The 20,788-nt window shown below is 38.3% G+C and overlaps 1 protein-coding gene across 1 annotated transcript in view; it reads right to left on the bottom strand.

The window, feature by feature from the left end:
- Positions 1 to 339: 339 nt before the first annotated feature.
- The window catches only part of LOC144805961 (uncharacterized), a 64,781-nt gene continuing 44,332 nt past the window's right edge, over positions 340 to 20,788 (bottom strand). Inside the window, exon 2 of the mRNA XM_078672425.1 lies at positions 340 to 6,444. Coding sequence (XP_078528551.1) covers positions 3,451 to 6,129 — 2,679 coding nt within the window. The 5' untranslated portion in view covers positions 6,130 to 6,444 and the 3' untranslated portion in view covers positions 340 to 3,450. The remainder of the gene's footprint in view (positions 6,445 to 20,788) is intronic.

Below are 20,788 nucleotides of genomic sequence, written 5' to 3'. Positions count from 1 at the left end.
TTTATAAAACCTCTTAAGAAAATAAATAATTTATTTTTTAGAAAAGATCAGGAAGGAATGATTTTTTGTCACATTCACATCATTGCAAGGCACCGAGGGTAGTACTAGACCATTTATTCACATTGGAAGAAACTAAGGGGGTCTATCAACCAGGGGCTCACATTTTATGAGACTGAAAGTTGGGGTACACATTGCTGACATTACTGATCCCTCTCCATGGTTTCTAAATATAAATAATCAGTTTGATTCTCCTCATTAACCCCCTCCCTCCCCTCCAATGGTGGCCAGAGAATGTATCCTTTTGGAACAAGGCTCGAGGAGAGATATGAACAGCTTTGTCTTTCCCTATTCAGGCAAACAGATTTATTTATTTGTTTTTTTCTATTAAGCGGACATAGTCTGAAAGGACATTGGAGCGCTATAGAAAGGTGATTAACTCTATACACTGTATAGTATAAGATAGTCTACAGTGTTCAACCATCTAGGATTGCAGTCGGTACTTTCAGCAAATATTTATTTTATTACAGATCAGTATGTTAAAAAAAATACATGGTGCAAAAGGAGAAGAATACAATTGTTGCCTACATGTGATATAGTAGATTGTAATCACTGCTCTAAGTAGAGGCCTTTTATTCGCAGGTTGTTCAGCAAACTGTCATGCAATGTCTGTACAAATGGTGGCACCTCCTGTCCCACATGAAACCATAAACCGGATACACACATACTTCAGGCTGCAAATACCTAAGGCCAGTAGCATCTGACTTCCATCTGACCCCAAAACTCCACTTGCCTCTCCTGGGTAGTATTGTTTAATGAAATTAACAAAATGCCAACGATATACAGCATGAACTTAACATCCTAGATAACAAACTGCACCAATGTGCCCAAAACTGTGGATACGAGCCCTAGAAGGCCTTGCAGAGCAAATCTAATAACTGAGTAAATAGGCAGCACCAGGTCCTATCACGAGGTAGCTAGAATAGCCCTTATACCTACAGCAGACTGGGTGTAGGTAAAGAAATGTAGCTGTTGCTTTCTGTCCATTTGCTGCTATCTGGAGAGTGCATATTGTCACCTCTGTAGGAAAGGGGCAAGTTGTCCTGGAACCTTTTCTTGACTAATCCTTCGGCACCTTTGATGACTGCCACTGTTTATGTTCCTTTGTTCCACATTGTGCTCAGTTACTTCATCCCCCTATAGCTGTTGTCGTGTAGTTCCTATAAACATATATAGGATCTGCATGTTCAGACAACATACACTGTGGGATTGGTGTCCAGATTAATTCCAGACACCCCCACCGGGTATTTTAACCTGTATACCAGCTAGCTCACAGTGCCACTATAAACCCTTCTTACCAAAGAGAGAATAGTTTTTAGCAACTATTGAACATAACAACTCTGTCCCATCAGGGATTGTGGAAACAGTGCAGTACTTTTCGCTCAGTTACTCGTGCTCACTTTTGTTTCAGAGTAATGCACAGAATAAACAGTAGGGACCTTTTTCAATAAGCATTTATTGAACCAGCGTCATTCTGCTGTAAAATAGGTGTGCTGAAACAACCATAAGACAAACAGATCTAAATGATTATAAGCACCAAAAGAGTAAAATGATGGTAGATTCCTACCATTGTGCTAGAACAATGAATACAGACCAGAATATAAAATACATGACAGTAATAAATTCCTCCTCCTACAATGCAACACTATCTTGATGTACCTACGTGTACCTAACATTTATGTAGGTGTAGAGCCAAGAATCCCCCTAGGATAAAGCCAACCCCATTACCTGAAATGAGAGACTGTGTGACCCTGTCTTGGTCTGAAGATGGACACACTGCGAGGGATGTCACACCACTGCGATCTGGAGTGTCTGCCTGCAGGAACCTCAGCGTCTCGCGTCAATGTGTCAGTATGAAAGTCCTTCTTCGCCTCCCCCTGCCTCAGGAAAGATATGGTGTTTATATGCCCAAAGTGGTACCCTCAGGGGATCTACCTTGCTGTGTCATGTCGGACTAGGATGACGGAAGGAATAACCCTTATACATAGTTATTATGCAGGAGATGGTAGTCTTGCTGAGATTCCAAGAATCCTCATGCATAATGGATGAGGCTAGTTTTTCAGAAAAAAAACCCACGTCCTGTAAGCAGTACCGTAACTAGGTATAATGTCACTACCAAGAACCGTTATGTAGTGTAATGGCAGGGAAGATATAGGTAAAAGGTTTGGTAATTCCCTGAGCCTATATTGGGGTATCTGTATGAAACATAACACTGTGAGCAGGTGTGGGTTTTTTAAACAATGCCTTGTCTCAGTAAGTGGTAAGTGCATGCATATGGTTTTACTTCTATGTGGAACTTCTGATGTTATATAGGCCGTGTCCTTCTAATAAATGCCTTGTCACTTTCTTTACATTCATACGGTTACGTCATTAAGAACACTGTTGCATTTTGTTCACTCATACAGATTTTCCCAGAGACTTTCTGATGTTGTTTTAACTCTCCCTTGCTAATAAATGCCTTGTCACGTTCAGTGTAGTCTTAAGTGGTGACGTTTCATATTGTGTTAGCTCTCCATTTCTTATGAATGCACTCTCACGTTCAAAACATTTATATAGTTTCTCTTCAATGTGAGCATTCTAAAGTCATATCAAATGTTGTTTTGTAGCAAATCCCTTGTTGCATTCTGTGCATTAACATGGTTACTCCTTAGTGTAAATCTGTTGATGCTGTCTTAGCTTATTCTTCCTATTTAAGACTCCATCACATTCTGTATGTACATAGCATTTCTCTCCATGTGGATTTGCTAATGTCATTTTAGATCGCCATTTGTCATGAATGTTTTGTGAAAGTCAATACATTGATATGGTTTCTCACCTGTGTGAACTTTCCGATGTTAAATACAATTTTGCTGTCTAACAAATCCCATGTCACATTCTGTACATTGATATGGTTTCTCTCCAGTGTGGACTTTTGGGTGTTGTTTTTAGCTCTCTATTTGTTAAAAATGCTTTGTCACACTCCGTACATTCATTCGGTTTCTCCCAAATAGATTTTCTGATGTCGCTTCAGATCTCCATTTATTAACAATGCTTTGCCTCACTCTGTACATTGATATTGTTTCTCCCCAATGTCGCCTTTATGTTGTTTTAACATTCCATTTGTACTTAATGCTTTGTCACACTCTGCACATTGATATGATTTCTCCTCAGTATGGATTTTCTGATGTCGTTTTAGCTTTCCATTTGTACTTAATGTTTGCCACACTCTGTACATTGATATGGTTTCTCCCCAGTATGGATTTTCTGATGTCAATTTAGTTGCCACTTTCTTATGAATGCTTTGTGACACTCTGTACATTCATACGGTTTTTCCCCAGCATGGATTTTCTGATGTTGCTTCTGTTCTCCATTGGTTATAAATGCTTTGCCACACTCTGTAGATTGATATGGTTTCTACCCAGTATGGATTTTTTGATGTCCTTTTAGCCCGCTATTTGTTATGAATGCTTTGTCACACTCTGTACATTGATATGGTTTCTCCCCAGTATGGATTTTCTGATGTTGTTTTAGCTGCCACTTTCTTATGAATGCTTTGTCACACTCTGCACATTTATATGGTTTCTCCCTAGTGTGGATTTTCTGATGTACTTTTAGCTCTCCATTAGTTATAAATGCCTTGCCACACTGTGCACATTGATATGGTTTCTCCCCAGTGTGGATTTTCTGATGTCGTTTTAGCTCTTGATTTCTTATAAATGCTTTGTTGCATTCTGTACATTCATATGGTTTATCCCCAGTGTGGATTTTCTGATGTTGATTTAGATGCCACTTTCTTATAAATGCTTTGTCACACTCTGTACATTGATATGGTTTCTCCCCAGTATGGATTTTTTCATGTCGTTTTAGCCCTTCATTTCTTATGAATGCTTTGCCACACTCTGTACATTGATATGCTTTCTCCCCAGTATGGATTTTCTGATGTTGTGTTAGCTCAGGATTAGTTATGAATGCTTTGCCACACTGTGAACATTGATATGGTTTCTCCTCAGTATGGATTTTTATATGTCGTTTTAGCCCTCCATTTGTTATGAATGCTTTGTCACACTCTGTACATTGATATGGTTTCTCCTCAGTATGGATTTTCTGATGTTGTATTAGCTCAGGATTAGTTATGAATGCTTTGCCACACTGTGCACATTGATATGGTTTCTCCCCAGTGTGGATTTTCTGATGTCGTTTTAGCTCTAGATTTCTTATAAATGCTTTGTTGCATTCTGTACATTCATACGGTTTTTCCCGAGTGTGGATTTTCTGATGTTGATTTAGCTGCCACTTTCTTATAAAGGCTTTGTCACACTCTGTACATTGATATGGTTTCTCCCCAGCATGGATTTTCTGATGTTGCTTCTGTTCTCCATTGGTTATAAATGCTTTGCCACACTCTGTACATTGATATGGTTTCTCCTCAGTATGGATTTTTTTATGTCGTTTTAGCTCTCCATTTCTTATGAATGCTTTGCCACACTGTGAACATTGATATGGTTTCTCCCCAGTATGGATTTTTGTATGTCGTTTTAGCTCTCCATTTGTTATGAATGCTTTGTCATACTCTGTACATTGATATGGTTTCTCCCCAGCATGGATTTTCTGATGTTGCTTCTGTTCTCCATTGGTTATAAATGCTTTGCCACACTCTGTACATTGATATGGTTTCTCCTCAGTATGGATTTTTTTATGTCGTTTTAGCTCTCCATTTCTTATGAACGCTTTGCCACACTGTGAGCATTGATATGCTTTCTCCCCAGTATGGATTTTTGTATGTCGTTTTAGCCCTCCATTTGTTATGAATGCTTTGTCACACTCTGTACATTGATATGGTTTCTCCCCAGTATGAATTTTTGTATGTCGTTTTAGCTTTCCATTTGTTATGAATGCTTTGTCACACTCTGTACATTGATATGGTTTCTCCCCAGTATGGATTTTCTGATGTTGTGTTAGCTCAGGATTAGTTATGAATGCTTTGCCACACTGTGCACATTGATATGGTTTCTCCCCAGTATGGATTTTTGTATGTTGTTTTAGCTCTCCATTTGTTATGAATGCTTTGTCACACTCTGTACATTGATATGGTTTCTCTTCAGTATGGATTTTCTGATGTTGTGTAAGCTCAGGATTAGTTATGAATGCTTTGCCACACTGTGCACATTGATATGGTTTCTCCCCAGTGTGGATTTTCTGATGTCGTTTTAGCTCTAGATTTCTTATAAATGCTTTGTTGCATTCTGTACATTCATACGGTTTCTCCCGCGTGTGGATTTTCAGATGTTGATTTAGCTGCCACTTTCTTATAAATGCTTTGTCACACTCTGTACATTGATATGGTTTCTCCCCAGCATGGATTTTCTGATGTTGCTTCTGTTCTCCATTTGTTATAAATGCTTTGCCACACTCTGTACATTGATATGGCTTCTCCCCAGTATGTATTTTTTTATGTCGTTTTAGCTCTCCATTTCTTATAAAAGCCTGTCCACACTGTGCACATTGATATGGTTTCTCCCCAGTGTGGATTTTCTGATGTCGTTTTAGCTCTCCATTTCTTATAAATGCTTTGTTGCATTCTGTACATTCATAAGGTTTCTTCCCAGTGTGGATTTTCTGATGTTGTGTTAGCTCTCCATTAGTTATAAATGCTTTGCCACATTGTGCACATTGATATGGTTTCTCCCCTCTGTGGATTTGCTGATGTAGTTTTAGCTCTCCATTTGTTCTAAATGTTTTGCCACACTCTGTACATTGATGTGATTTCTCCCCAGTGTGGATTTTCTGATGTAGTTTGAGCTGTCCATTAGTTATAAATGCCTTGCCACACTGTGCACATTGATATGGTTTCTCCCCAGTGTGTATTTTCTGATGTCGATTTAGCTCTCCATTTCTTATAAATGCTTTGTTGCATTCTGTACATTCATACGGTTTCTCCCCAGTGTGGATTTTCTGATGTTGTGTTAGCTCTCCATTAGTTATAAATGCTTTTCCACATTGTGCACATTGAAATGGTTTCTCCCCTGTGTGAATTTTCTGATGTAGTTCTAGCTCTCCATTTGTTCTATATGTTTTGCCGCATTGTGTTGTCATCTTCTACATATTCACACGGTTTCTCTTATTTGTTTTCTTTCTTATACTTGGTTAGTTCTTCCTTCGTAATGAGAATCTCATTCGACTTGCTTCAGTTTGTTCAGTGTGTTATGTCTTTTATGTATATCAGCTGATACCTAAGTGCCAAGTGCAGACCTCACTGGATAGTACAGGTTTTCAGCTGTAGAAAAAGACTTTGGCACGGCAGTAGCCTTCATGGGAAGTGATCTCCAGCCATACTGTTTTTCCATCACTTCCTAAACAAGTAACGTTTACTGCCTTCACCTTTTTCGATCATTATTGCATTTGTTTTACCTATAAGAAAAAGATTTAAAAATAAAAACACACTGGATAAGTTTAAATGCAGAGGCCATCACAAAAATCTATTGGCATGTAATTGTTCATAAAGACAAATGCGCTGAAGAAATTTTAGATTACACTTTCAATGTGAAGATGCAGTAGACAGAGTAAAGGCATACGATCCTTCAATGATCCCTTTCTATCGAGGAGTAAAATAGCAACCAAGACACCAGAGAAGGTTCCTTGTTCATTGAGTGAGACCCTCACCCTACGACGTGCTACAATGCCAAATACATAGCAACACAATGCCTCCGTTCTTATCAAGGGAATGCTTCCTATTCTCACACAGGTTTAACAAAAATACAAAATGGAGCCTTTTCCGGTGAATGGACCATGCAAGACAGAGCATCACAATAACGGCAGGAAACATAAGCGACTGCTGCAAGGGAGTCCCTTTATAGTATCAGAGAGTCTGGAAGAGGCTAGACAGGTAATCTGAGTATCTTCAACATAGTGTAATTTCAGAGATCCGAGACTCTGACCATATCTAGTCAAGGAGCAGGCGGACTAGAACCATTTTACGTCAATGTAATAGAAAGAGGCCCTGTTACTCCAAGAGATGGGATTCCATGTGAGACTTAATCGTCACAAATAAATTCTCTTGGAAAACTAGATTCTATTACCTCCATTGTTCATCACCTCTTACACCGTCACACACTAATATACACCAGTCATCAAATGTACCACCAAAACAATCCTTGATTATCAAGTTTAATATCAAACAGTATATATATATATATATATATATTCACTGAAAAAACCATAGGTTATAGACCATATATAGTTAGGAATTTGCATTTACAAAACCTTGAAAATTCACTGAAAAAACCATAGGTTATACACCATATATAGTTAGGAATTAGCATTTAAAAACCTTATTTTACTCACACAAAACCATTGAAATTCCATATATAGTTAGTTGTACTAACTATATATCACGCACCCGCAATCCACTGCTGATCATGTCACATATTACATCATTCATGACATGGTCAGTGACATCACTGATGACATCACTGATGACATCTCAAATGACATCACTGATGACATCACTGATGACAACATCCAGTGACTGTATTTTTCTGTAAAGTTAAAATATGTCTCACATATTGAAGAATGAGTGGATGTATAAGTGTCTGGATGAAGGATTTAGTAGGTGCATGACTGACTGTATGAGTGAGTGGTTAAATGTGTCTCACTGAGTGCATGGGTTAGTGACTAAACTGTCTTAATTTGTGCATCATTATGTCTGTTGTTCTGTAAACTGCTGCATGTGTTGATCAGTAGCTATATGAGTAACTATATGGGTTATTGATTGGTTGCCCAAGCATTTGTATGGGAGACTGAGAGTGTGTGTGGGTGGCTGGGAGGTGTATGACTGTGCATAGATGTATGGGTTCAAAAGTGCATGTGGAAACAGCTGTATGGGTGGTTGACTGTGTGCATGACTGTATTGGTGAGTGAATAGATATCTCAGTGCTACATGTCAAAGTAAGTACATATGTAAAATACAGTACATGTGAGAGTTGACATATATAAATAACTGTGCATAAGAGCCAGTGAATGTGTGAGTGGCTGTATGGATCATTGTGCTCTTGTATCCAGGATTGTATAAGTGAGTAAATATGTTTTAGTATATGTTTGAATAAGTAAGGTGTGTATAACTGTATAGTTGTGAAAATGGAGCGGTGATTGATTCTTTGCATGACTGACTAGGTGTGTAAGTAACTCCATGGATGAGTGACAGTCTGTGAGTGCCTGTTTACACTGAGTGTATCTAAGGTTATATTAGAGTCTGAAGAGGTTCATCGTATTATCACATGAATGATGCCATCAGTGATGTGATCAGTAATGTCAAATGAGATTTTATCAGTGATGTCATCAGTGATGTCATTTGAGATGTCATCAGTGATGTCATCAGTGATGTCATTTGAGATGTCATCAGTGATGTCATCAGTGATGTCACTGACCATGTCATGAATGATGTAATATGTGACATGATCAGCAGTGGATTGCGGGTGCGTGATATATAGTTAGTACAACTAACTATATATGGAATTTCAATGGTTTTGTGTGAGTAAAATAAGGTTTTTAAATGCTAATTCCTAACTATATATGGTGTATAACCTATGGTTTTTTCAGTGAATTTTCAAGGTTTTGTAAATGCAAATTCCTAACTATATATGGTCTATAACCTATGGTTTTTTCAGTGAATTTCATTGGTTTTTTAAAAGCTAATATCTATAGCTGTAAAATGTATTCTTCTTTAAATACAAAAATATATTTTATATGTTTATTAATAATTTTTTTTAAATATTTTTTTTGTTTCGCTCCCGGTCCGCGAACCGGGAAGCTTTCCGTTAGCTCAAATTGATGCCGCGACCCGGTCCGCGAACCGGTAAGAAATCAACATAGTGACGGTATCGCGTTGCCGCGTAATGCGTCTTATGACGTACTGCGTTAGCGCACCCGGAAGTGCCCCGGGGAGCGGACCGAGGCGCGAAACACAGCTCCCCGGAAGCGATCCGCGGCGCGTCGCGAAAGCGCGACGTATCGCGTTGCCGCGAAATGCGTCTTGTGACGTATCGCGTTAGCGCACCCGGAAGTGTCCCGGGGCTCGGACCGAGGCGCGAAGCGGAGCGACCCGGAAGCTAACCGGGGAGCGTTCCGCAGCGCGTAACATGAGCGTGAGAGGTCATGTGACTTGTTAATAAAACTTTTCATTGGTTCATTTCACTTTTGGTTTCATAATGATGGAAGGCTAGGTCAGGTGACCTAAAAATAACACTTTTCATTGGTTGAGAAGTATTGTTTTTCCCAAATGATGAAAACCCCTCCTTCTTTCCTCACTCTGACTTTCATCATTGTGAGAGGAAGACCTATTTTGCTTGTTGGAAAATGGCTTCATTGGTTGCTTCAGCTGGTGCACCCCCACCACCACCTCCACCTCCTCATGGGAAGAGAGGACCACCTCCCCAGGTCATTACCAACACTGAGGAGGAAGATGAAGAAATGGATGAGGAGGGAGAAGAACCACAGTTCTTAGAAGAGTTGCCCCGGGTTTCCAGAAAGAAAGCCAGTTTCATCTGGCAGTTTTATTCGATCCCTCTTGGCCAAAAAAAAGTCAATGCGAGGTATGTCACCTGCCTCATATGCAAAGAACAATTGTCCAGAGGGACGGACAAAAAATATAGCTATGGAAATCACACAATGCACAGGCACATGACAAGGAAGCATCCACTAAATTACAGCCGGGCGGAAATAAGGGATATGCAGGACAATCCAAGACCAACTCCTGTGGCCAGACCAACAATACCGATTTCTCTAACACCAGAAGAGGCACGGGAAACTGTGCCAAATATTCAAGAAAATTTTGGGCACATGATTCACTTATGTATGCACTGTCGTGCATTATTAGCTTGTGGCAACATGAGCATCAATGCACTCAACCTGGCGTATGAACACCATGATTGCCCTAACCGCCCCCAGTAATTTTTTTTTGCTCCTGTTGAGCCCTTTTCAACGCCTGTTTTTTGTTGTTTCCCCCCCCCAAAAAAACCCAAAAAAATATAAAATCGTTCAAAAAATACAAAAAAAACAAAAAATGTTCAAAAAATAAAAAAAATATAAAACAACAAAAATATTTAAAAAAAAGTTCTTTTCAGAACTACCTTCCCTTTCAAAAAAAATTGCTAGAATGTTTAGCACTCTGGCAAGCTCTATTTCTTTTGGTTCGCTCCCGGGTTAGCTTCCCGGTACGCGGACCGGGAGCTAACCAAAAAAAATTAAAAAAAAAAAAAAGTGTAAGTATAAGGAAAGTAAACAGAGAGTGATGTTAAAAGAAAGACAGCTATAGGGAGTAAAGAAGAGATACTGTTTAATAGATCTATTTACCGAAGAAAAGACAGAAGAGGGTATAATTGTGAAAAACAAAATAGATAACGAAGTGAAAGAAAAAAAAAGAGAGTATAACATTAACAAAGAAGAGTTTCTTGGAGAATGTGAGTGAATGTTCAAAATAAGATTAAAACATGAGGAATAACAGAGAGAAAAAATAGAAAACAGAAAACAAAAAATAACAGAAAAAGATTAATTGAAACAGCAAAGAAATGTAAGTAACATAGAGCCATATCATCAACATAGGCAATAAAAGTTTTGCAGCTTTTATTGGCAGAAATGTGTCGCTAAAGCTGCTTTTGTGGCAGAAAACTGCCGCTAAAACCACTTTTGCACCAGTTTTCTGCCAATAAAAAGAGCAATAATTTTATTGGCTGTGTTCATAATATTCCCCTTAGTGTGCTTCAACTACACAGAGAAAGCATTATGAACAAGTAGTGATAGAGTGATCAGTCAAAGACACTAAGAGTAATAGAGACGGAGTGAGTGAACAAGAGTGAGGAACTATGAGAAGAGAGGGACTGAGAAAAAGAGTGGAAGGAGTTGAGTAAGTAGGTAATAGAGAAAGGAATGAGGGAAGTAGCAAAGGCAGGAAACTGAGGGTTAAAGAAATGAAGCAGTGGAACTAATAGTAGTTAAATGTGATAGAAATGTAACGAAAAGAGTACAAAATATTTACCTTATAATTGTCGTTAAATTACTCACTTTTTGTTTTTATACTTTCAATCTGTGAAAGAGAGAACAAACATTTGAAAAATATTAAAACATGTATTTAAAAATTAGAAAAGACAAGGGAAAAGATTGAAGGACAAACAGTTTTTCAACAACTTTGACACTTACAGAAGCTTCTGCTTCTCCAGGCCCCCTACACAGTCCTAAAGATATACATTTTAAACTAACAGTATCTTGATGCAGATGAAGTGAGGCCTATCTTAAAACATGGTGCATCTTTTGCATTGCTGTTGTTTCAGAAAAGTGTCGCAAGACACTAAAATTTTAAATAATTGCTTCAGGATGCCAATAAGATGTCTACTATCCAGAGGTTTGTTTGAGGTGAGGCCTACTCAGGGTTGCAGATGAGATTTACACTTGTTGAAGAGTACAGAGGAGATAATACATGTGAAGGTCTACCAATGAAGTGAGTCATGTCCACTGCACTCTTCAACAAAGTCCAAACCTCCTATGTTTCCCTGGACAGACCTAAACTTGATCTGCACAATGTGATTCGTAATGATAGGAAACACAGGTGATGTAATTGAAATACGTGCAATTTATTTTGCTCATTTCACAATCACATCACTTGTGTTTCCTTTGCTTAGGTATCTCATTGTGCAGATGTAGTCTAGCATATGAAAGAATACGCAGAAGTGCAGCACTGCATGCAACAACTTTGACACTTACAGAAGCCTCACCTTCTCCATGCCTCCTACACAGTTCTACATATACATCATAAATGCAAACAGTACAGAATTAATTATACATGTTAAATGGTTTATTTTTGCTGTTCTCAGAATGTATCAAAATTCACTAAAACAGTGACTTGAAGGTATTCATCATATAACAGCGGGGAAAAAAAAACACAATCAAAATGATTGTGTTTAAAAAACCCATACAACATAAGAAATCAAAATTCAGAACTCCTTAAAGTTAACTTACTTTCCATGACGTCCAAGGATGTCCTATGAACAGCTTACACTCTTTTGTGCTGTTATTACTTTCAGCCCGCCACTTTCTGAAAGAAAATCTCCATCGTTTTTAAAAACACGTTACATGCAATAAATTACTTCTTGCTCTCTACCACAAGTTTCCACAAGGCCAAATCTGGTCAGAGCCATTTATAACTCTTGGATTTCTTGTAAGCCAATCCCGTCATTTGGCATTTCCGCAACTTTCAGAATTAAAATGTTGAAGATCATTTTCACAATCCTGGAATAGTAATATCTTCCCCTTCTTGCTCAGTCATGTTCTACATTTCCTATGACACTGATACTGCTTACTATGAAGCAGACTTACACTACCTCTATGACTACTACAATTATTTAATTCTCTACATCACTTTTAATCACAAAGCAATGTAAAACAGTAGACAGCATTGCAGACTTACATTCCCTCTACTCCATGTTTAGATTGGCTGCTTCAATTAGCTTATAAAAAGAAACAGTTTTTCTGAACTCATTCAAAGTGCACGTATTTCTCCATGACGTCCAGTCCTATGGTTAGAAGTTATGTCTCTGAACTACACTTATCCTCAAGGCCAAATTGTGTAGGAGCCATTAGAACTTCTTGAAATTCCACAGAGCACATCCCGAGATTATTTCCCTAAAAGTTTGGTTTTAAAAACACCAGGTAAGAGTTTTTAAGGTCATACGGCAATTTTTTTGTGAAAATTAAAACAGAATCATTGCAGAATGACCAGCCATTTCTAGACTTTAAATAAGCTGTGTAATGTCCTGATGTTATTGAAGGGCCGTCATGATATATAATTGCTGCAGTTACAAAAGTCCTTCCTGATATTGACAACTGCGAAGCTACAAAATTTTTAATTAAAGTTGTCAATTTTGTTCCATCAGGCCTACATCGTTGGAACATTAAAATGACATACTGGCCATATGTTCGTATAAATAATGTGGACATCATTTCAGATTTACATTGGCTACACTCCATGTTGTGATCAGCTGCTTTTACTAGCTTATTAAAGGAGACTGATTTACTGTCTGGCAAAGTTAAATATATAAATCTTTCTGAGTCTACACTAGTAGTACTTGATACCATACAGTTCTCGCAGTCATGCTGCCATTGATAAGAAAGCCCAAACAGCTGATCTACATCTACACCTTCAGCATGTAATACATCAAGCATATACATTAAAAACTCCTGACAATCTTGCTGAATATTTTGAGAGAATTGTGTTTGGCCTGAACATCTGTCTAACAGATTTCGAATTTCAGACACACTTTCTATGTTTCTTCTATCAGTGCTACATTTCTCTAACACAGAATTTAACAAACTGCAAAATCTTTGATCAGAATTGACCACAATCTCTTCTTTTACATTTTCTAGAGAAAACAAAACATTAACCACTACATTAGCATAGCAGTTGACACCAGAACTGTTTTCAAATTGAAAACCAACAACATCTTCAACAGAATCCTTTTTGTTTCTGCTTGTAATTTTAGGTTCATCGACTTTTCGTCTTTTTGCTACAACCTCCCCAGTATTGGTCACATTTCTTCGTTTCCGGCCTACCACACGTTTCTCAAACAAAGGATACTGAGGCAAATGTGGCGCATACTCTCTTCTTAACCTATTGTATTCCTTAACACAATCTAGATCAGCACAAATGTTTGTGACATCACACTCAATCAAGTACAATCCCGATAAAGTTCTAACTCGTGACAATGCCACATATGCCATACCCTCCTTGAACACAGAACTGCCAATATTCACCAATGCACTGTCTACACTTAAACCTTGCGATTTATGGATTGTCACCGCATATGCCAAGCAAACAGGAAACTGCTTACGGCGAACATATAAGTCTTTTACAAGCAAAAATCTAGCAGAACAACGAGCAATTAGCTGTACTTCCTCAATGCCATCAAATTAAATTTTTAAAAATTCAATTCCATCTCTATTTCTGTATTTCACAACATTACCCATTGATCCATTTACCAGACCTCTTTCAACATGTAAATTCCTTCTTAAAATTATACGGCAGTTCAAGCACACATTCAGAGTCTTTTCAAAACCTGCAGTTTTAGATATACTCTTCTCTAATGAATCCAATTTTGTTTTCAGATTCTCAGACAAAATAATTGTTGATCCCATATGCTCTACTCTGTCAATAGCTTCCAGTTTCACAATCTCTTGCTTTTCTAAATGCAACATTTTGTTGTTAAATTTGGCACATTCTGCAAGAGTTGGCATCAAACATATTCCAGATTTCTTCTCAGTAATTTTCTGAAAAATATTCTCAGGCACAACATCTTGATCTGGATATAAATTTGACAGTAATCGTGCATGTAAAGCTTCTTTCCCATGCTCGGTCACTTTTCCAATTCTAACATCTTGTAGAATAGTCTTGTAAACTTCATCCTTCGCCTGACGCATATTTTCATGCAGTTCAGCATAATTGAAGTTTAACCATATATTGACGTTGCCAATGCTGCCTAGGCACTTCCTGGTATCTTCATGCGTGAGCATTTTGAACACAGGTTGCCCTTTCACTGGTGTCAGCTGCAGAAGATCTCCAAAAACAATGATGTGTTTGCCACCAAATAACACATCATACTCTGTTTTGAGAACTTCTTGCATTCTCAAATGCACAAAGGCAAGCATGACATTGGAAACCATGCTTACTTCGTCAATGATAAGAAGTTTCATTTTTCTCAAGATTCTTGAAACTTCAAAACAAGCATCTCCAGATAGCTTGTGATATTGTAATTTGTTGTCATGCTCCACTGGCAGCATCAGTAAACGATGTAAAGTAATCCCTTTAATATTATGTGCTGCCAGTCCAGTTGGAGCAGTGACAACACAAGACAGCGATGACTCTGTCCTTTCCTGCAAATAGCATGAAATTGCTTTAATGAGGAAACTTTTTCCAGTTCCCGCTTCTCCACTCACGTACAGTCGGACAGGCTTCAACGACGTACATGAGCACTCTTTCTTATCATGACTTAATCCATGATCAATTTGCATGGTAACTTCGTCATATATTTTCCTCTGCTCAACGTTGAGTTGTCTTTCCAACTCTTCTAAGTTAACCGCATCCTCCTGAGCATGTGCCATGGCTCTTTCCACTTCATTCATAGCAGTGGCAGCTTCATTTTTGATAACAGGTCCTCCTAGTGGATCCTGACTCAATGAAGCAGAACTCTGACTGTCCTGAGAACTGTCTCTGGCAATCTCGGCTGCAATCGTTGCTTCCTGCTCAATTTCCGCATTCAACATTTCTACATATTTGGGAAAAGCAGGACATTCTATGGTCTCCTTGGCGGCATTGAAAGAGTCTTCGTAACAGAGAAAATCTCCAAGCAGTTCCTCTTCTGCACGCCAAGGCTTGAAAAGTTGCAAAAGTGCTAAATAGAAAAACTCCTTTTTTTCAGGAGATTCGCCACTCAATTTTCGATGGTTTACCAAGTGGCATTTTCTTTGCTTGACCAGACATCCCTCACTTCCTATTACAGCATACACTCCTTTCTCAGTATCTTCTTTGATGTTCCTCTTGAATATGTAATTTTGAAGAACATCATACAGACAAACATTCTCAAGGTGAATGCTTCGATTTGGATAATATGTATCCAACATGTTGGTCTTCAAAATGTCGGTACTGTTTGGCTCCTTTTCCGCCAAATACTCAATTTCCCGGACAGGTTTGAGAACTCGATTACGCGTTGCAGCAAGACCAAGACTCGCCCAAACGATACTCCTGGACTTGGCATAGAGACTTGCTGAAGACAACCGGTCAGAACATTCGTACGCTCCGATTTCTCGATGCGACAACATCTTCAGACTGAAACTGTACAACTTCTTGCTGAGGCTCTTTTCATGGGAAATGTCCTCCCACATATCCTTCAATTCTGTCTTCTCTTTTTTGGTGATGTAAGACGTCACATACCGAGCCACAGCCATACAATTATCAGCCACAAACTGTATATCCATGTTAGCATTCCACATGGACAAAATCACCGGGTTGTAGTCATTGATGTACTTGGACTCTTCGTTCCTCTTCAAATTGTATGTGTTTTTAGGTGATTTCTTCATGACATTGTGTCGCAGCGAAGACATCAAACTGTTTACTCTTCCTTTAGAAATCACCGGTCGTGGAAAGCCGAAACGACATTTGGTGTAGAACTTGTCCTTGTTTCGGAATTTACGACGGCAGTACTTTCCACATCGATGGCTTTGGAAACGCAGAACTTTTTCTCTTAGGCTTTTCTTCTCCTTTGCGTTTGGAACAGCACACGTAGAATACTGTTGGATGAAACTCATCACTGAGTCTTCTGGATCCGTTCCAAATTTAGGTGCATCCTTGATCCACAGCAACATATGTATATGAGGAGCACCTCTTGCTTGGTACTCCTTTCTCCAGAAGAAATCCAACACCTCTCCAAGAGGTGGATTCTTCTTATTCATGATGAATGACATCATAGCTTCAAATCTATGATTGAAGTACCTACATACATTGACTGGATCCAAAGAGCACAGTTCTCCGGGTGTCTTGAATTCGATGTTATCTACGTTAGCATTTGCCTCTCGTAGAAATTCAAGTAAGTCTTCCCAGCCATACTCGGCACAGCTCAGAGTGAGGAACCATGTGGGAGTACCTAAGTTCCTCAGCATACATTTTAAATCACCATGACGACGGTACCAGTACTCATTAGTACCACGCTGACACGCCATGAGATTAATCAGGTGAGAATCCAAAATACTGTCTTGGACATTGACTTTATCCATAAAGTCACTTGCCGAGATGTTTTGCATGTGTATACCACTTTTCAAGATGTGGTTCACTGCATATGACAGTCCAGACAGATCGCTTTCAAACAGGAGATGAAACAAATAAGGAATGCATTGTCGAAACCTAGCACCTCCTGCATACAATCGCAAAGTCCGGTATTCAGAAGCAGGAATTTGATGAGGTCGCTCATCATATCTTCCTCCCTGACCTATTGGAAAAAGCTGTGGGAAACACCGAGCTTCCAAACTTTCCTCCCAAACACTAATGGGACTCCCTTTGGCTTGTTTCATTTGAAACAACTCAATAGCATTCCCCATGACTTCCTTGGAATGCAAAGGATGAACACTATAATGTTCATATATTTCTTCACTAGTAGAGGGTTCTACTTTCTCAATTTGACCAGCACACAAATCGCTATCCTCTTCTGCAACATATACATTCTTATAGTATTTATTATTTTTTTTCAAATACAATGTTGCCTTTTTAACTTTCCTAACATCTACTAAATCTTGCCATATTTTCTTATTCTTTGTCGGAACCCCATTAACTAAGATAACCAGAGGTTCCTCTTCCACTTTTTCTACTCCAATTGTGTTAATGTTTTTCTTCAAATCTAGAGGCAAATAAACAACTCTTCCCTTTAATCCTCTCTGTAAATCTGATGGAGGCAATTTCCCTGTCTTTGGCTCCATTCTTACAATAGCCTGAAAGGGATGGATACTTTGAATCAAAATAGATTCATAAGTATTTAAATCCTTCAATTCAGAAGGAATCTCAACCAATTCCAGATTATTATGAACTGCTCTAGCAGGCATCTGGTTTTGATTTAATTTGCAACAACAATAAGTACACACACGTTGATACAATCCCAAATCAAAACAATTTTCTACCATCAAGTATGTTGCGAAATCCTTCCATTCACTATTATTTTCCCTTTCACTTTTTACATATAAATCCACTAACTTAGTCTGATTCTTATAATAAGTGCGTCGACAACACACACAAGTGAAATTTGGCCTCTCACTTGATTTCACCTCAAACGTGGCAATTTCCCTCTGGAAATTATCTGTACTGGAAACCTGTACACTATCTTTCACATTACCCTCTTCTTCTTGGTCAATTTCAACATTCTCCTCTTTACTTCCAAAGTAACAAAACTCAATTTCTTCACAAATATTCTTCACATCTACTTCAGAACCATGCAAAAGAGCAGCGCATAATTGTTTAAGCATAATTGCTGGACTCTTAGCATAATACAACATTCTAACTAATTTCCTCACTTTATTATGATGCACTGCTAGCATCCTGAAATGATGAAAAACACTCTGGCATACTCTCCTGGAAAGACAAGCCAGTGAATGACCATGCAAACCTGTCACTTCTCTCACTCTGCAAGGATCTAATTCTTGCAACAACCTTATTTTCTACTTCAAACTTTTCTTATTAAATGACCGTACAAAATCACAAAGCAAATTGATGGAATCCTGTCGCACACTACAAATACTACTACACTTCCAGGTGTAGACAGGACCCTTAGCACGTCTTCCTAAAACCTCATTACCTAACACCTCTTCTGTCTCTGTTGTCACAAGTTTTTCTTTTTCAACTGGACAACCATCTTTCACTTCATAAGCACGACCACTGGTGTCAACTGCATGCACCAAATCATTATCCTGGAAATAACTCTCCTCATTAAAAAATGCCTCACAGCTTGAACTATGCATCCATTCTCCAGAAAAAACTTCACAAAAATTACTACGATTAACTATTCTCTTCCATCTACTATTTCTTTTGAAATCATAAATTGCCTTGTTTAGCTTCCTAATTCTATTGATTATCAAAATAAATAACTTACGTTTAATTTCAAATGCCTGATCAATAACTTTCTCAACTTTTTTTTTCTCTTATAAAAAACCAGTTTCTGTTGACCTTTCTTAATATTTTTTAACAAATTGCCAATTATCCTGTTGCGGAACATTCGTTTTGCAGCCTTTCTCTGTCTTTCTATTGTTGGCATGGTGAAATCTTGAAATGATCTGCAGTTGAATCTGTGGTAAAATATAATAAAAAATGTTATTAACCATTATTACCAAACAGTAAATCAATAACAGTGATCAAAAACTTAACACACTACTTGACATTTTAATTAGAAGATTTTTTAGTCGTTGGCAAATTTACAATACAGAAATAGCAGAAAAGAAATGACATTTATATTTATGTTACCTGTGCTATTTTATATGTGAATCTGATCTAATTTTATGAGCATATTTTAATATTTTATTGAAGACACTACACATAACCTGTTTTTGAAGGTGTCTTTATTTTTAAATTAAACGGTTTACATTTTTACTTTTTATTAATTATAAATTTTAAAAATAAATGTTTATATTTCCATAGGCTCAAGCAGGTCAGCTTCCCACCCTATGTCATATAATTCGGACAAATCTGCATCCTCATCACGCTCTTCTTCATCCTCAGGATTTAAATCATCCAAAGGATCAACATCCACTGATGTTTCAATTACGAGTTCAATGATGAGGTCGAAATCAACTGATTGCAGATTGTCGCTCATGTTGATGTTGTCTTTATCTTTAAAGAAAGATAACAACAATGAGATGTTGCAGAGTAAGAGACAAATCTCAGAGATTATAATAGTAAAATTGTTTAACAAGAGTAATATTTTGCAGCTATTATTTAGCCATGTCCAGCAATGCTGAGCAGGTGAAGACTATGTCTAAATTTTCAGTGAACAGGACTCATCTCTTCTTAACCTTGGATAAGCCTCACCGACTCTGTGTGTCCTGCACATACTTAAATGTAAAGGGGCAGATTTATGTTAAATGGCACATCCCCAGGCATGCACCAGTTAACGTGCACCACTACTCTGCCACCCATGTTGTGCCGTATTTACAATTAGATAGGAGAAAGCTTCGTCAAAACCCTGCTCCTGCTTTAAGCAGGCATAGGTCTTGATGCAACATTGTGGAGATGGGGCACCCCTGAGCCTTGCTTGAGCTGCATCGCACTTGCGATACAACTCCAGCAATCACTACCTTTACAGCACAGATACGTCACGCATCTGTGCCATTTTTGCCCCATGATGCCCCGCATTGTAAATGCAGCACACCATGGGTGGCGGAACAGCGGCGCAGGATGACTGACACATCCCTGGTGATGCACCAGTCATCATAAATCTATCCCTAAGCTTCTTATCTTGTTGGAGATGAACCGCCATATGTATCAAAGTTTTTTCCATTTCCTAAATAGCGAACTTTAAGGAATAAATAGCGATTCATTACCATTCCTAGTTTGCGATGACCTATTTGCTAATTACAAATTACCCATTCATTTCCATGCAGCAGGAGGCCCATAGGAATGAAGCTGCAATTTGCGATTAGCAATTTGCTCATCGCAAATTAGGAATTTTTCCAAGGGTGCAGGGGTGTCTCAAGAACACCCTGCTGCACCCCCTGAAAAAGAAATTTGGGGGCATATGGCGCACATACATGCCCTAAGGGCATGTATGGGCGTCATATGGGACCTTTTGTTTTTTGGAAAAAAAGCTTTTTGAAAAGAATTCACAAATTACCACCAACTAGAAGTTGGTGGTAGTTTCCAAATCCTTAATGTCATTTTTTTACATATTTTTTGTTTGATACATTGCATTTAAGTAATCACAAAATTTGCAAATCCTTCAGTGCAATTGCAAAATAAGGAATAGCAAATTTTGCTACTCCTTATTTTGCATCAAACTTGTTTGATACATACCATTTGTCTAATTAACATTCGCAAAGGCCGAAATTCGTAGAATTTTGATCTTTGCGAATGCTAATTAGCTTGATACATATGGCCCCAAGTGAGGCCTGTCTTGCGACATGGTGCATCTTTTGCATCACTGCTGCATCGGTTTCATGTGGTACGTTTTTTTTACACCATGAC

Source organism: Lissotriton helveticus, assembly GCF_964261635.1.
Source record: "Lissotriton helveticus chromosome 1_1 unlocalized genomic scaffold, aLisHel1.1 SUPER_1_unloc_36, whole genome shotgun sequence".
Lineage (NCBI taxonomy): Eukaryota > Metazoa > Chordata > Amphibia > Caudata > Salamandridae > Lissotriton > Lissotriton helveticus.
Note: the sequence above shows the minus strand (reverse complement) of the source record. Positions and strands in the feature narration are given on the sequence as shown.